The 18,509-nt window shown below is 34.4% G+C and overlaps 1 protein-coding gene across 3 annotated transcripts in view; it reads left to right on the top strand.

The window, feature by feature from the left end:
• The window catches only part of LOC136030961 (rho GTPase-activating protein 18-like), a 155,355-nt gene that overhangs the window by 102,839 nt on the left and 34,007 nt on the right, over positions 1-18,509 (top strand). For all 3 annotated transcript variants that reach the window (XM_065710105.1, XM_065710106.1, XM_065710104.1), the window contains exon 9: positions 14,357-14,448. In XM_065710105.1, the coding sequence (XP_065566177.1) occupies positions 14,357-14,448 (92 nt within the window). The remainder of the gene's footprint in view (positions 1-14,356; positions 14,449-18,509) is intronic.

Raw genomic sequence — 18,509 nt, 5'->3', positions numbered from 1 at the left:
TTCAATCCTTGTCATTTTTCTTGAACTATGTATCCTAAGTAAATATACATTAGAATTTAGAACATCTTCTAAGAAATGCTGACAAAATTGAGGTTCGATGGAATATTCCGTTAATGAGAGTCTTAACAAAGAGGTTTTTTTACCCATCTAAATCAATAATACCGATTAAATTTTGCCGAATTTTGACGGTCGAAATGATAACTAAATCCTCATAAACGACAGCTAAAATGTAAACTAAATTGAGAATTCATTGAATAGGTTATTTATGGCACTCTTAACGTCCAGATATCATGGAGAATACTACCGCAAAAGATTTACTGGTATTATTTTTCTAACAAACGCCCCACCAAAAAAAAGGTGTTCCTGCAGCTCTTCCTGCACTTCTCCTACATCCATATAATTTCTCTATTTTAAATATTTTTTCTGCCTTGCCCCCCCTCCCCCAATTTCGCCCCATCTTCCGATTAAAATACCGCCAGCGCCTATTTTAGGTTATACTTTTCACTAATCAGCCAATATGAATAATGTAAACTGAGCTTTTTCAATATTAAATTAAAAAAAAACAAGTTTTTTAACTGAAAGTAAGGAGCGACAATAAAACTTAAAACGGACAGAAATTATTCCGCATAGTAAAGGGGTTGTCCCCTCCTCAACACCTCGCTCTTTACGATAAAGTTTGACTCTTTGTCATAACTCTACTTTTTAAAACTATAAAAAAAACTTTAGCGTAAAGAGCGAGGTGTTGAGGAGGGGAAAACCCCTTTACTATACGGAATAATTTCTATACGGAAACTTATATATTTAAAATAAGCATTAAAATGCGATTCTTATGATTCAACTATTGGTATCAAAATTCCATTTTTTAGAGTTTCGGTTACTATTGAGCCGAGTCGCTCCTCACTACAGTTCATTACCACGAACTGTTTGATCATTCGCAATATTTATTGAATGCGTCGTAGATTGCGAATAATTATCAATTATGAGAACTCGTCTGTTTTTTGAGAGAGATAGACAGTGAAAGGCTTTAACAGACACAAGATAATCGAATATTTGCAATAGCATACCTCGTATGCAAAACTACTTGCAAATTTCTGTATCTATCTTGCTTGAGGAAGTTAAAGAAAAATAAAGACATAATTAGAGGGTTGGCATTCCTTGAAACCTTTTCCTCTTCATGAGCTCCCATTTTTAGGTCATAGGGTAGTGGGTTAGCATTAGCGAGTCAATTAACCAACATCACAATGAAATTCATAACTTCACGCCTGATGTTATTCACCCTTTAAAGCATCATGGGAGCGCTGCATGTAGAGGCTGTCGCATTATTTTCCAAATCTTTCCAGGATATTTTCTTTGGGGTGATGTGGCTTTTTGGGAAGGTACTCTACATAACATTTCCCAAAAATCACTGTATTTAGTAAGAAACTGATTTTTATATCCTAAGCTTTAATAAGGTGGGTTGTATCCAAACTTTATTTTAATTTTGTTTTGCAAAATTGGCAAATATCTAAACGTAGAACTGAAAAAATTTAAGCCTCGTGTAAACGCCAATCTGCTTCCAAAAAATTGAGACCCAATTCCATTTCCTTATTCAGATCCGAATCTTTAAGACCGTATATGGGATGCCATTTGAAATTTCAAAGATATTCCCTAGCTCTTCGAAGGATTATTGCACACATACTAAAAGTTCAAAAATCAGAATGAGAATTTATAATTTGGAATTTGTTTTAAATATCTTTAGGGAAATTACTTTTGATGCAACTTATATTTGTCTTTTCTTTCCCTTGTCATTACAATTCAAATTCATTTTCACTTTCTCGCAATAAAAATACGAAGTACACTTGGCATAGTATTTTTGTTCTTTTGGAAATAGTTCTCACATGAAATGTTAATATTAAATAATGACTTTTTTCTTTTAAATTTGCATTTTTTTCAGACTCAGCCCTGCAAGCATAAATTGTGTTTTTGCGTCCGAATTTGAAATAAAGATAAATAAATAATAAATAAATAAAGATTAAAATTCAACCGAAATCTGCAACGCTTTCACAAGGGTTTAATTTGATTAATTTTATGCCCGGCAAAACAAACTCATATATAGAACAAAATGTAGAATCTAAAAATATAGAATCTGAAAAAAATAACAAGAAAATACCAGTCATTCGTTTATGGAATATATTAAATCAGGCATTAGCAATATATGGTTAAGGTTATTAGCCCACCTATAGAGTACCCGTACCCTACAGGTGAGCTAACAACCTTAATGTAATTATTATTACCCTAAATCTCGTTTGCTTCCATTTTTCGATCGGAATGTTTTAATGGTACTTTTAGAGGAGGCCGAGAGTAATATCATTCGCCATTCTTGCATAATTATTATAATAACAATCTATTTTAAACCTGTTTAAAAGCATCTTAATGTTTGAAACAGAAGTTAAAACTATTTATTTACTAACAGTAAAAGTGGAACGGATAAAAGCAATACAACACCAATAAGTGCAATTTCATGCATATATTTTTAAATACTTTATTTCGAAGTTACATTTTAGAAAAATATTTGCAGCTTTGACGATTTTTTTTTTATCCCCAGTGAGTGAATTAGTAAAGAAAATATTATTGTTGCCTGTCATGCGAAAATACAAACGAATAAGATAAAATCACAACCAAATAATATTAAAAAATCAACTGTTCAGTGTTATATTCATAGTTAAATTAGCAAAGGGGGGTTAGGATTGAGCCCCTCCGAAAACGAGCTTAGAGAGGTTCTGTCGATCCATCAGCATTCCCTTTTATTATGCTGAATTTGATTTAAACTCAGAATCATGGGGTTTTAAAGTTTTAAAACTTTAAACTCATGTTTATGATTAATTAGAGTTATTAGCCGAGATCATTATTGTTTTAGAACACTTCGCTAAGGAACATCCCGGTTAAGGATTGCATTTAGATATTCACTAGGCTGTTATGGCCTCACTTTAATTTTGAAAAAATGCTGCAGAAATGTACAAAAAAAACTGATTTTAAGAATATCTACCATTTTGACCTGTCCCTCCTCTTTCTTCTCTACTTCAACTGTAAACTTGTTAAAATTTAGCTGACCAATACAATATCCATCAAAATATATAGGTTGCAATTCAAATCCAAACTATTTCTGAAACAGGTTTCAAAACCTGAATTTTGTTTAAGAGTTTTGGCACCAATATGACTACTGTTTGGGGTAGTGTACGTGCATATATCTCCACTGGCGTGGTATTTTTACGAAACACTAAATTTATTTAAAAATGTGATTAAAAAAAAACTTCACAAACATTTGCTAGAAAAGATTCACAAGGAAAACTAGCTAAATATGAAGATGAAATCGGTGACGTATGTAGGATTTTTTTTTTTCGAAAGAGGCCGATAATAAAACAAATCTGATAATTTAAATAAAAAGTACTAAGGAATACAGAAAAATTTATGATTTAAGAGACGGGCCTGAGCCCTGAAGCTTCTTCCTTGCCCCCAACGTCCATACTTGTTTTGGGGAGCATCAGTTGAGGCTAAATAAAATGTGACCTCTAGTCTACGTATCAAAGGGCCAAAATTCATAAAAAAAGCTCGAGATTTATCTCTGATAACTTACAACTACATAGAGCAGGAACTGGAGTATTCTGCTTCACCTGGCATGTGAAATTCAGATGTTTCACGGGAATTTGTTTAACTATAAGATCCCCCTACTCATGGCAGCTGAGCTTGTAAGGGGCCAGTGGCAGCTGAGCCACGGGCCCCAACCCAAAAGCCAAGGGATTTGATGCACCAAAACTCGAACCCTCGTCCCGATGAACATTGGATTACAAGTGTAGCAACCCATCCATACCGCTAGGTGGCTCTCAAGGCGTTTAGGTATTTCTGATGAACCTTTTTAGGTATACTACATGGTCCTTTTCTCTCGTTATTTTCTCCTTTTATTGCTCATTCTGATTTTAGTTACCTTCCTTCTTTTTCTTTTTGCTTTATGTTTTTAAATTTGAATATTAATCAAGTCTTTAGTATATGTGCCTTTTGCTTCTTTAGCCAGGATAATTGATAAAAAGATAGGATACTTTTTTGTGAAAGTATTTTCAGACTCCGCTCCATTAAATTCAAAAGTAAAACGTCATACTCATTGATCCAATTTGTTTTTCCGAATCATAATTGATTGTCAAAGTACGTAAAAGTTTCTTTTTTTCCCAACATGTATAATAATAATAATAATAACGAAAAAAAAAATAATTGAAGAAAAACGGGTTTAATTTCTTATAAGGCAGTGACAACAAAATAAAATAAAAACTACACTTTAGCTAACCAAAAAATAAAAATACTCCGAATATTTCGGCCCCAGGTCCGGGAGCCTTTCTCAACGAAAAAAAAAACCAACAAAAAAGGAGAAAATTACAACAATTTAAGACTATTTTTAAGACATTATAAAAATGCCACGACAACTAAACCAACATAAAAAATATAAACAATCAAATATATAAGAAACAAAAACTCACATTTTAAAGCAAACACTCCCGCAACTGACTGTAACTTTAGAAAAACTGAAGTAATTGTTTATATTGGCACTTTCCTCTGCCACAATCGATGTATAAATGGGAATCTATTAAAAATGAAAAATATAAATACTTGCAACAATACGAAAAGAGGTCACCCAACCCCAAATCCAACCAAAATCTTACAGGTTAATGAGACACAATTATGAATTATAAATTGAATGGATTTTTTCATTTGCTATTTTAGCTGCCGTCCGTTGACTTCTTACAGCATTGACCATGCTTTGACCTCCGTTCGCAAGGTTATTACTTGTTTCAGGACAATTATGCAACTCAATACTCATTGAAGTTTTTGGCTGGTCTTTAATTAAACTATTATAAATTGAATTTATTTTAAATTCCCCATCATCTCTATTGATACTAATACCCCCATAGATAATCTTTTTTTATTTCTATAGTTTCTCTGAAACTTTGTAAAAGTCCTACAGACTTATCAACAATTTTTGTCTGATCAAATAAAATACTATGATGAGGAAAATTAAACACGTGATCCGCTATAGCGGATTCAAAAGTATCAGGTTTTTTATTCTGTCTTAGCGAGCAATCTATCGCATTTTTGTGTTGCTGTAGCCTATTTTTTAAATTCTGCTGTATTCTACCTACATAAAATTTACCACAAGAGCATGGAATTTTGTATACCCCCTGTTGTGTATTTCTTGGAACTTTATCTTTTCCGTTATTTAGCCATGAGCTTATATTTTGTCCTGATTTAAAAGCTGTTTTTATATTATGGTTTTTTAATTCTTTCCTTAATTTCTGTGACAACCTTGGGATATAAGGCAAAGTTATGTAATTTGGTTTTTGATTTGATCCATTTTCTTCTAATTTTACAGGTTCCAGTAACTTTTTTTTCCTTTTTTCAATTATTTGAGAAATCATATTTTCGGGATATCCATTTCTTACTAGAATATCCTTAATAAAAATTAATTCACTACTAATATATTCTGGTGAAGCTAAATTTAACACTCTATCCACTAAAGAAATAACTACCCCCCTTTTTACTTGGATTGGGTGATTTGATGTGAAAGACAAATAGCGGTTGTTATTAGTTGGTTTACGGTAAATTGAAAACACTAGTTTATTATTCTGTCTATGGATCCAAATATCCAGAAACGGTAATTTTTTCTTTGTTTCATTTTCAATTGTAAAAACTAATTCCCCTCCCAAATTATTTAAATGTTCCAGAAAACCTTCAATTTGTGATTTCCCCATAATTCCAAATAACTAATACATCATCCATATATCTGTCCCAAAATTTAGGTTTTAAAAAATATGTATCAATAGCTAAATTTTCTACATACTCCACATAAATATTAGCTAACAGTGGACTTAAGGGTCCTCCCATTGCTAATCCTCTAACTTGATGGTAAAAATTATCTCTAAATTTGAAATAATTAGAGATTGAAACTATATTAAATCTAATTAAAATAACTAGCAGGTATACTAATTATTTCAAATTTAGAGATAATTTTTACCATCAAGTTTTCTCCTTTTTTGTTGTTTTTTTTTTCCGTTGAGAAAGGCTCCCGGACGTGGGGCCGAAATATTCGGAGTATTTTTATTTTTTGGTTAGCTAAAGTGTAGTTTTTATTTTATTTTGTTGTCACTGCTTTATAAGAAATTAAACCCGTTTTTCTTCAATTATTTTTTTTTCGTAAATGGAAAAGCAGTGTTGTCTAAGAAATTATTTATAATAATAATAATTTATTCATAACCCACTGCACAAAAAATGTGAGGATATTGGAGTAAAGAGAGAGAAAACAGAATGAACATCAGAAAAGAAAACACAAGAAAAGAAAACCACACATAAGTACAGCAAAATCAACAGAACAAACGGATGAGAACAAAGGTACAACACAATAAATACAACAAAATCAAACACGAAAAAGGTCAACAGAACAAATGGACGAGCCCGTGATATGGGATAAGCCGTCGATATGCTTGAGCCGATAACTTATCATGAAACTCCTGTAGTATTGTTTTTCCATTTTCCTTGCACAAGAAATGAATAGTTGGAAAATTAATCTCTTGACATAGAAAATTATTATTGCTTAGTGTCAGAGCAAACGTTTCTGGTACAAACTACTGATCGTTATAAACGGTCAAAAGACTCGAGATGCATTTTTTTTAGTTCTTTCACGCTACTGTCAATATCTTGTGACATAGTCCCATTTTAATCACCACATCTAAGCCAAAAACATTCCTGTGATGGTTCTCCTTATAATGATGACCGAAAAAAGATGGCTCTTTTCTGTTTACCTTTGGTGATGATAAACGATAAAGATGGCAGTTTCTGTTTAACTCTGACAATGCAGAATCCTACAAGGGTTAGCCTTCCTTGAAGTGTAAATCTGCTATTGTTTCAGCAAAGGGAATATTGTCTCTTTCTTGTTCTGCTCTGTCATGGCTGGGTTATTAACCTTTTTTTCTACATTTTTTGGTTATGTTTTCCAAATTAAAAAGCCATCTGCTTTGATTCTTTTGTTGTCACTGAATATATAATTTGAATCAAAATAACTTTACTGAAATACTTTGGTTGTGACTAGGGAGATATATCTAAAAAGTAGCTCAAATAAAATGACTCGTAATATTTTCCATTATGTTTAGAATTCTAAAAACCAACGCTTTACTACAAACTGAGCATGCTTGAGTTTATTCTAAAGAATTAGTACTGTATTCTTACAGTTATCGATATCATGGTCTATGAAAGACTGTTGAGAGACTTATAAATTAGTCTTTTCAGCATGTTACCTACGGAATTTTCTACTTCTATGAGAACATCCTGTTTCTGGGGATCAATTTTGTGTTTTCAGTAAAGCGCTAGTTTTTAGAACTGTAACGATTAGGAAAATATCACGAGTCAGTTTATTTGACTTAATGTTGTAGATCAAACTTGTCTAATCTACGAAGTAATAATTTTATTCGTTTTGAGTCTCAACTTCACTCTTTATTTTCGTAACAAAAACTTTTCTGTTTAAAATTAATAATACAAAGAGTTGTTCAAGTTTAATAGACTTTTTCTTTGCAGTAGTTTCTTGTGGCAAAGCACACGTTCTTTAGATAAAAGAGAAGTAAAAAAGCCCTTTTTGCACGGCCCATTTGTGAGAGTTAAAAAAGAAGAATTGGGACAAAATTTAAGCTTTACTGTAAAAAGGGAGGTATTGACAAAGAGCCGTACGCCCTCATATACGTAATAAAAAATATGCAAATATAGAAGTTCATTACGTAAGTCAATTCGTAAGTTACGTATATTTATTACTAATAAAACCCTTCGTAAAAAAATAAAAAGCTCTCGTTGTCTTTTCCAGTAATCAAAAACTGGAGGGCAGCTAGGCCTCCTCCCCCATCCTTTTTTCTTATCAAAATCATCCGATCAAAGCTATGTGAAATCCATTTACCCCCCAAAAATTAATATGCAAATTTCATTGTAATTATTGACACACGTGGCGTTCCGAGATGTAAGCCAGGGGGCTGGAAATAAGTGTCCCCGCGTTCGTAACTGTATCGAATCGCATCTCATCAGTGAGGCTGGTAAATTACAGACAGATTTGAATTCGGGGGTTCAACTGGAAGTGACTTTGGAAATCCTTTAAATAAAAATATTTTGGAAGTATGAAGTAAGAATTTTGTTATTATAGTTGTTGCGTTAATGGTATAGTTGTGTAAATTTCCACTCGAACAATCCAAACATTCAAATTTTATGTTCACTTTCCTTGGTAGTCTAAGAAATATTTATTGGTGGGTCAATGCGTTCCTATGAAAATATAAATACAATTTATTCGTTTTCAGTGGCATATAATTTGGAAACCTGTATCGAAACGATCGATGACATGTAAAAAGAAGGGGAGCAGTTATAGTTTTATTAAAGTTGACATTGGGAGATAAATTTAACCGGATTATGTTTTCTCTGCAAATTGTTGGTATGTATCAATGGCTTTTGGGTTTAAACGTGATACGGTAATAATCAAGTCACCAGCAGTCGTTATGTTACTATCATGTACAATTTATGGTTTTCAGAATGGCTCTCAATCAATAGCCATTCTTTTGCTTGAATAAAATATAATGCTAAATACTAAAGACCAAACGTTCTGATACTAAACAAATTGGCAGGGTAGTTGAGGTTATCCTCAAGCATTATCTCTTTATGCAGTTAATACCCCACGATAAGTAATTTAACTGGATGCAGACAGTGGATTCAATGTAGTTAAACATTAAAACGTCGTGTAATTTTTTTGCGATCTGAATTGAGAACGAGTATTTTTACTGTTTTATTTTGGACCGAAATTTGTCCTCAATTAAGTACTAAATTTCTTTGGCAAGCGCAATTTGAGTGGCTAGAGTCAACTTTAACATGTTAATAGCAGCTAATACCTATTCTTTAATCAGAGAGGGAATTTGAAGAAAATCAAGAACGGAAGATGACCGGCAAAAATGAACACATTTACGTTTTATTACACTTAGTGGCATTGATTCAAGGAAATCTATAGGGTGGGGGGCAAAGTGTATTTTTCAAAATCAAGGGGGGGGGGTCAAATTTATCGTTTTTTCATTTTTTCCTATGAAAATCCAAAAGAGCCATTTTTCAATGGTCATACCCCTTAAAAGGTATTTTTACAAATCTGGGGGAAGTTAGGGGTATGTGCCTTCCTTTGCCTCCCCCGCTGAAGCTTAAATCAGTTATTACGTAATGTCAATACATTTCTTACCAGAACAGATTTTCTGGCTGGGTGAGTCCACATTTCAGTGAGTGAGTCCTTGGTCTATATCAGTGGTGTACGCGTACCAAAGGGTGTACGCGAACCCCTCGTAAGGGGCTTGTGAAGGTTCCGAAAATCGATTTAGTCTACAGCTTTATAACTCGCTTCTGACTCGGTTCCAATATATTCCTTACGATCAGATACCCCACTATATATAATTTCAGACTCAACTTCCAAAAGTTTCATTTTCAGTGACCTGTTAGTAGCCGCAAGATCTCGTCAAAATCGCTCTTTGTTCATTGTATTTCCCCTCGGCAGATAAAGTCCCTTGCGAGCTGACCGAGAGCAGTGTCTTTTCATCTGTTGAAACACAAAGTGGTCAAACAGTTCGTGGTAACGAACTGTAGTAAGGAGCGACCCGGCTCAATAGTAACGAAACTCTAAAAAAAGGAATTTTGATGCTAAAATATACATCAAAAGAATTGGATTTTCATGCTGATTTTAAATATATAAGTTTCATCAAATTTAGTCTTTGTCATCAAAAGTTACGAGTCTGAGAAAATTTGCCTTATTTTGGAAAATAGGGGGAAATACCCCGTAAAAGTCATAGAATCTTAACGAAAATCGCACAATCGCATTCGGCATATCAGAGAACCCTATAGCAAAAATTTCAAGCTCCTATCTACAAAAATGTGGAATTTCTTATTTTTTGCCAAAAGACAAATCACGGGTGCGTGTTTATTTGTTGTTTTTTTCCAGGGGTCATCGTATCGACCAAGTGGTCCTAGAATGTCGCAAGAGGGCTCATTCTCACGGAAATAAAAAGTTCTAGTGTCCTTTTAAGTGACCAAAAAAATTGAAGGGCACCTAGGCCCCCTCCCACGCTTATTTTTCTCCAAAGTCAACGGATCAAATTTTGAGATAGCCATTTTGTTCCGCAATGTCAAAAACCATAAAACTATGTCTTTGGGAATGACTTACTCCCCCACAGTCCCTGGGGTTGGGGCTACAAGTTACAAACTTTGACCAGTGTTTACATATAATAATGGTTATTGGGAAGTGTACAGACGTTTTCGGGGGATTTTTTGGTTTTGGGGTTGAGGCTGAGGGGAGGGGGCTATGTGGGAGGATCTTTCCTTGGAGAAATATGTCATGGAGGAAGAGAAATTCAATGAAAAGGGCGCAGGATTTTCTAAAACTACTATAAAAAAACAGTGAAAAAATAAACATGAAAAAGTTTTTTCAATTGAAAATAAGGAGTAGCATTGAAACTTAAAACGAACAGAGATTATTAGGCATATAAGGGGTTCTAAAAATAATTTAGCATAAAGAGCTGGGTATTTAGGAGGAGATAAATACCTCGCTTTTTATGCTAAAGTATTTTTAGTAATTTCAACTATTTACTCTACGGCCTTTCTGATTCAGGGGTCATTCTTAAAGAATTGAGACAAAACTTACGATTTAGTGTAAAGAGTGAGGCATTAAAGAGGGTACAAACCCCCTTATATACATAATAAAAATATAAGAATATAAAAGTTTGTTACGTAAGTTAATTCTTAAGTTACGTATATTTTTTACTAGTAGAAACATTCGTTAAAAATTAAAAGTTATAGTTGCCTTTTTATGTAACCGAAAAATTGGAGGGCAACTAGGCCTCCTTCTCCACCCCTTATTTCTCAAAATCGTCTGATCAAAACTAAGAAAAAGCCGTTTAGTCAAAAAAGAAATTAATATACAAATTTCATTTTAATAATTTATGTGTGGAGAGCCAAAATCAAACATGCATTAATTCAAAAACGTTCAGAAATTAAATAAAAAAATTTAGTTTTTTTAACTGCAAGTAAGGAGCTACATTAAAACTTAAAACGAACAGAAATTACTACTATATGAAACTGGTTGTCCCCTCCTTAACGCCTCGCTCTTTACGCTAAAGCTTTTAATTGTTTTAAAAAGTAAAATTGTGGCAAAGAGTCAAACTTTAGGGTTTACAGTTATATATGACAATAAATATTGTGTTTTTGACAATCCGATCTTAGTTGAGAAGACAGTAAAAACCGATTCTAAAGTAAGGGGTACGTAACCTTTTGGGGCCTTGATTAGGTGTACGCGGACCAAAAAAGGTTGGGAACCACTGGTCTGTAGGTTTTGTATTCATTGAGCGTTTATTTTTTACTCAATGTTTTTTTTTTAACTTTCTCTCATGACCATCTTTTGGCAAATATAATTAAGCAAAAGGTTTCCCGTCTCCTTAAAGTAATTGTTTTTTAACTTTTCTCATTTACAAAGTCTATTAATTAGAAACTTAAATCACGCCATGCAGGATTAGATCGCTTCTAGCGACAATTTAAAAACGGCGTGTAAGCATTGTTTGATGGCTTGAAAAATCGCAAAAAATAAGACATCGGTCATTCAACCTCATAAGTGTTAGCAGATGGAAACTGCATAGTTGCTAGAACTTATTAAGTAACTATTATGGCTGATCCAATCTACATTGTTATAATTGTCCCCTAGGCTATACATTTGAATATACTCACTTCTATTGATTAATTCTTTTGTAAGATTAAAAATGAAGGTAAATTTTGTTAAACCAATTATCGATGCTCAGTCAATCAATGTCATTTACAGTTTTGCTAAGGTATTGACCACTGCAACTGTCTACGTCATCATTTGGGCTTTAACTCCTTTTTTTCGATTTCTAATTTGCGGGAATTTGTAGAGGTTTCGATGGCTAAAATATGCTTTACCAAGCAGGAACGTATGTAGGAGGGTTTGGGGTTTGCCTTCTTCTCCAAATCCCAGTTTTTCCTTATTTTTATCACGCCCCCACTCCTCACAGAATGTTTTTGACTATTTTTGACTCACCGATAAAAATCCTATGTCCGAACCTGTGACCAAGGGGTTACTTGTTCCCCACCACCTGGTTTATGTCTTGGACAACCTTTTTTTTGCCACGTGTGGCACACTTTCAGTCACAATTAGACACGTTTCCGTTTAGCTAAAACTCTTTGTGCCACATCTCCGATACTTTGTCAATTTTTTTTGTTAATATTTTAAGAAAGCGCATGCGCATCCTAGATGTAATTCAGATTCAAAACACCAGAGTAACTCTAATTTCCGAAGCGACAACCTGAAAAAAAAACAATAAAAAACGCATGGCATACTTTGACCATGCATGCACCACATGTGTCCAACCCCTGGGAAAAAAACTAGCAAAGAAACTACGATGTTTTTCGGACCAGGTGATAAGCTGATTGGGGTTCTTGATCCACGCTGTTATTGGAATAATCCAAATCCATTCGGTTTTTTGTTGATTTTGAAATAAGTCCAGAAATTCTCATGGTTATAAACACCTTAACAAGATAAGATTGTACACATCAGAGTACGCAATCTACCCATATTCTTTTGAAAGGACAGATATAGGAAGCTATGCGTCTTTAGTACACAGAGGTGGGGGCGTTGGGTCCACTCTCCCTATCAAATTATCGTGATTCTCTATATCTTTCTCTATAATTTCTTATATTTTTGGTGTATAGCAGACCCTCTACTTTCGAGCATAATTGGTTCCTAAAATGTATTCCAATGTTAAAAATTACAGGGAAGCAAGGTCGTATCCTTGGGGGTAGGGGGCTTGACTCCCCCGCCGAAATTTTTGTCTGACTCGTAAAAACGTAATAACAATGAATATAAAAAATTTTTGGTGCTTTTTTAAAGTTTGTTTGTACCCCCCCCCCAAAAAAAAAATCATGCTGCAAATTGATCAATGTCTTTTCAGTCTCCCTGCGTCCCTCCCTCCAGAGTTTTTAGTGCTTGAAGTAGAGGTTGTTTGGAAATAGAATGTTCGAAAGCTCAGGGTCGCCTGCAGTTTGATAGGGCGCCTGTAGTTCGTCTTATAACTTAAGAACTGAAATAAATCACATTGCTGTTGGTATCAGGGTAGCCCAAAATTTTATCAAAATTATGACCAGAAATTTCTAGGTATTTGCAGCCTTATAAGATAATATACGCCATTAAGGGAACTTCCAAATAAGTAGGCTTATAGTTTACTTAAATTATATTATTGTTGTTTAAGACGTGGAAAAATTTGGCTCCGTGTACCGGTGGTATATTAGTACATTTGGATGATGAAGAGTCATCGGAAGACTAAAAAATCATTTGGAGGGAGTGTAATGTTTTAAAATCGCTATAACGACTGTGCAATTCAAATTTTAGTGCATCACCATTTGATTTTGGTGTTTTATCCCATATTTTTCCACAAATGCTGCTTCAGCTGAGCTTGTCTAAACTCTTTTGATTTGATATTGCATAACGATTCATGATTTTTGACAAATTCAATTAACTTGTTCGTCTTTTCCGCTCACCCAAGTCACGTTTCCATTCATCATTTTAAACTGAACAGTCACTGCTACACGTGAAGAACGCGCCAAAATTGTTTATTAGCCCTATAACAGCTGTCATGCTAGTGACAACACCGTTGTTTGACGTTACGGAGTCGATCGACGTTTTCTAGGAAACCTACTCCAATGGTTTGTATACCCAACGTTTTGGTGGCGTCACTCGACACTACTGCATTACGACCAAGGTACAACTCTTTTAGGAAACCACAGCTCAAGAAAAAGAATAAGATGCTTCGTGCATGGTCTGTATATAGGAGATTTTCAGATGGCCAATGATAAAAAAAAAAGTTTCATATGATATATTTGAATAAGACGTGACCATATATTTTGATGAAATTTTGGCTTTCGAGGGGGGATCCATCGCCCCTCTCGTCATACATTCATCGTTCACGTCACTAGGATTACTATAAACAGTTGATAGTTCAACTTTCTAAGAAATTATTAACATTTGATAGCTGCGAGTTTTACTTCAATTGATTGTCATCAAATTATTTACTTTCAGCCTTTTTGTGCCATTAGATTCCTTAGAAAAAGGATTCCCCCCCCCCCCAAAAAAAAAAAAATAAGCTACGATACCCATCCTAGTGGTACGATTTATCTTGATTTTTTAAAGCATGGATGTCTTGACCAGAAACAATAAAAACCGGGAAATTTTAAATTGGTATTTTCTATTTTATTTTTTACGTTCATTCCTTTTTTTTAGGAGGGTCTGTATTTGGTGTGAGCCTTGAGCGGTTACTAGAAAAAGATAGTCTTCTGGTACCTTCGTGCGAAATTCCTCTTATACTTCAGAAGGTAGGCGAAACCATTTTTTAACCATTTTTAATTTGTGTAAGATGGAATTAGAGTTTGAGTGTAACTTATGTAAGATAAACAGGTTTATGATGGAAGTAACATGCTCTCCCGATTTTTCTCAGTTCTTCATTAATAATCAGAGGTCTCCATATTGGGAATAAAAAATATCCCTCTCTCCTTCAGACATTTTCCTGAATTGATTCCCCGTACTAATAACTAAGAATATTCTATACCACTAAAAATGTCTTTAATGCTACCAATTCTGCTGTACGTCATATGCGTTTGTCTATTTTACTCTGACAGGGTTTCGCGTTGTTGACAAAAAGCAAATTAAAAAGACAAATAAACACAAAACCATTAATTCTGTAGCCTTTTTCTTCAACTAGCGTTTAAAATAGATAAAGCTCCAAAACGACTTGCTAGCTCTATGGAAAAGATGTAGGCCCTGATATATTTAGTTTACAAAATCTTCTTCTCCTTAATTCTTTAAAAGTGAGTGCCGGCAAATTGAAGTAAAGAAGTGGAATTTTTTTTGTTTTTGGCAGCCAAGCTGCTTGCTTGATTTAAGCTTCCATCATATTTTGACATCACCCAGACTGTTGTCTTTCTTGAGTGGCGAGTAAAGCTTGGATTGAAGGTCAAAGTCATCGATCTTACCAAACAGTGACGGATGTCTTAACTGCTTTCATGTCACCTTCATGTCATGGTACTGTAGTCCTTTACCCGGTGGTAAACTGTTGAAAAGAGCACAAAGATCAACACCTTCTTCAGATGCAGTGGTTATGGTTCCACATTTCTATCCTTTGTACCAAGAAATTTTTACACCACTGGAAGACAAGTATCTCTCAGTTTTTGTGCATAGAGGTGTCGTATTCTTTCCAGGACTGAATACTCACATTTTATTCCTGCAAAAGAGAGAACCCCGGCAAATACAGTGGGCAGCCGCTCATGAGGGAGTTGTCATATTTCCCCCGAGAGCATAATGAAAATCTTCGTTTTTTGATTTGGACTATACATTGGTTGAAATTGTTCATAGCCTAAAAAAAATTTCATTTCATGAAATTTCCTTTCGTTGCATTCAGGCATTCCCATATGTGCTTTTGAACACTCTTACAGAGTTTAAAGCCTGAAGAATTTTTCTAATCATTAGAGAAGCTCAAGACCAAAAATTGGCTTTGAAGGGGAGAGAATCTTACTTAGTCTTGCTGCAGAACAAACAAAAGAGTCATTAAAGCCACAGCGGTGGCTCACTCACTCAAAGCCACACACTCTAATACACATTTTCAATTAGCAAATTGGCTGTTTTTCAATATTTGTTTGGAAGAAATCTAATTATCTGATTCAGTTTATGAGAATATCTATTTTCTTTTGCTTCGTATAAATTTGGGCGCTCCGAAGCATGGGCGCTCTGAAAAGCGGATGCAAATTTACTAGATGTTTTTTAGAGAAATTGCCTACGAATTGTTTTGGGTACTTGGCTGACTGACCGTATTTCAAACAGTAGGTTGTACGAAAATGTAATTCAATCCCACTTTGTAGGCTATAATGAAAGAAAGGTTGAGATGGCTAGGCCACGTTCTGCGGATGAAGGATGACAGGTTGCCGAAGATTATCCGTTTCGGCCAACCGTCTGGGTGTAAACGAAAAGCAGGTCGTCCTCGTCTGGGGTGGGAAGATGCATGAATAAAGGTTTAAATGAAATGGGAACTCCCTGGAAGGGTGTAAAGAGGGAGGCCTTGAATAGATTGGCTTGTTGCTGCGGTGAGTTATTAGTAGTAGTAGTCATTCTAGGACCTTTTAATGGGCTTTGGAACACTATCTTGCAAAGTGTATCTTGTGTAAAGTGTAAGCTTATTTAAGTTGTATAAGCTTGTTAAATAGTCAATAAATCCCACTTCGTATGAACAAAATAGTTTTATCTTTTTCGTATGTTGTGTTACTCCGGTGAAAAGTCTCATTACATTTAAATCCAACTTCTTAGCAGACCTTTCAGTAAATGATTTTTGAAAACTCCACGTCTATTACTTCTTAATGGGTTACACTGATCTTGACACTAATACTTTAGCATTCGGCTAGCAGCTATAATTAATTGTAATGATTTCGGCCTCGTTTTCTTTTAATTTTTAGTTGTTGTACTATCAATCATTTTTTACTCCTAGGTGTTTAGCGGTAATTTCTCTTGTACAATTTTTGGTCGTAATAGGGTCATACTTCTGTTTTTAATTAGAAATGAAAGTTGCATGCTCTTAGCTTGGTCTAAAAAAATATGGGAGGGATGCGGATGAAGACTTTAGAGAAATTTGATCATTACTTTGTCCCAAATAGCAAATCTATTTTTTCTTATCGAGTTTGCAGTTCGGATTGAATAAGAATATTAGTTATACCATAGACAGGCCCGGATCGAATAGACGCAGGATTTAATTTTTTTGCCAGCCCCTCTCTATATATTATATATTTAAATAAAATATTCATGCATAGTATCTTACGTACGTAAAGTATTTCACACACGTAATGCAAAATCTCTCTAATATTAGGACTATCTCAATTAAATTCAATAAATTTGACATGAACTTTGACGGGTATCAGTTATCAAACAGTTCGAGGTAACGAACTGTAGTAAGGAGCGACCCGGCTTAATAGTAAACGAAACTCTAAAAAACGGAAGTTTGATACTAATAGATAAATCAAAAGAATCAGATTTTTCTGCTGATTATATATATATAAGTTTCATTAAATCTAGTCTTACTCATCAAAAGTTACGAGCCTGGGAAAATTTGCCTTGTTTTGGAAAATAGGGGGAAACACCCCCTAAAAGTTATAGGATCTTAACGAAAATCACACCGTCGCATTCAGCGTATTAGAAAACCCTACTGTAGAAGTTTCAAGCTCCTATCTACAAAAAATGTGGAACTTAGTATTTTTTGCCAGAAGACTGATCACGGGTGCGTGTTTATTTGTTTGTTTGTTTTTTTCCCAGGGGTGATCGTATCGACCAAGTGGTTCTAGAATGTTGTGTGAGGGATCATTTTAACGGAAATTGAAAGTTCTAGTGCCCTTTTTAAGTGACAAAAAAAATTTGGAGGGCACCTAGGCCCCCTTCCACACTCTTTTTTCCCAAAGTCAAAGGATTAAAATTTTGAGATAGCCATTTTGTTCAGCATAGTCGAAAAACATAATAACTATGTCTTTGGGGCTGGATTACTCCCCTACAGTCCCCAGGGGAGGGGCTGCAAGTTACAAACTTTGACCAGCGTTTACATACATTAATGGTTATTTGGAAGTTTACAGACCTTTTCAGGGATATTTTTTGGTTGGGGAGGGGGGTTGAGGGGAGGAGGCTACGTAGGAGGATCTTCCCTTGGAGGAATTCATCATGGGAGAAGAGAAATTACATGAAAGGGGCGCAGGATTTTCTAGCATTATTAAAAAAACAATGAAAAAATAAATATTAAAAAGTTTTTTTCCACAGAAAGAAAAAAAAACAGAATTAAAACTTAAAATGAACATAGATTATTACGTATATGGGGGGCTCATCTCTTCCTAAATACCTCGCTCTTTACACTAAAGTACTTTTAGTAATTTCAACTATTTATTCTACAGCCTTTGTGATTCAGGGGTCAATCTTAAAGAATTGGGACAAAATTAAAGATTTAGTGTAAAGAGTGTAAAGTGAGGGGGCAAATCCCCTCATATACATAATAAAAATATACGAATATAGAAGTTCGTTACGTAAGTTAATTTGTAAGTTACGTATGTTTTTTACTAATAAAAAGGTTCATTAAAAATTAAAAATTCTAGTTGCCTTTTTAAGTAACCGAAAAATCGGAGGACAACTAGGCATCCTCCCTCACTTTTTTCTCAAAATCGTCTGATCAAAACTAAGAGAAAGCCATTTAGCCAAAAAAAAAATTATACGCAAATTTCGTTTTAATTATTCATTTGCATCTTATTCAGGATAAGATGATTACCAGTTGTCCTACCTTGTTGCGATTTGAGCGCTTTTCTCCTCCACATTCTGTTCCTGTTTAAGAGAGATTTACTCCTCTTTCCTTTTTAAACTT

This window comes from Artemia franciscana, chromosome 9 (genome assembly GCF_032884065.1).
Source record: "Artemia franciscana chromosome 9, ASM3288406v1, whole genome shotgun sequence".
Classification (NCBI taxonomy): Eukaryota; Metazoa; Arthropoda; class Branchiopoda; order Anostraca; family Artemiidae; genus Artemia; species Artemia franciscana.
This window is presented reverse-complemented; position numbering and strand designations above follow the sequence as displayed.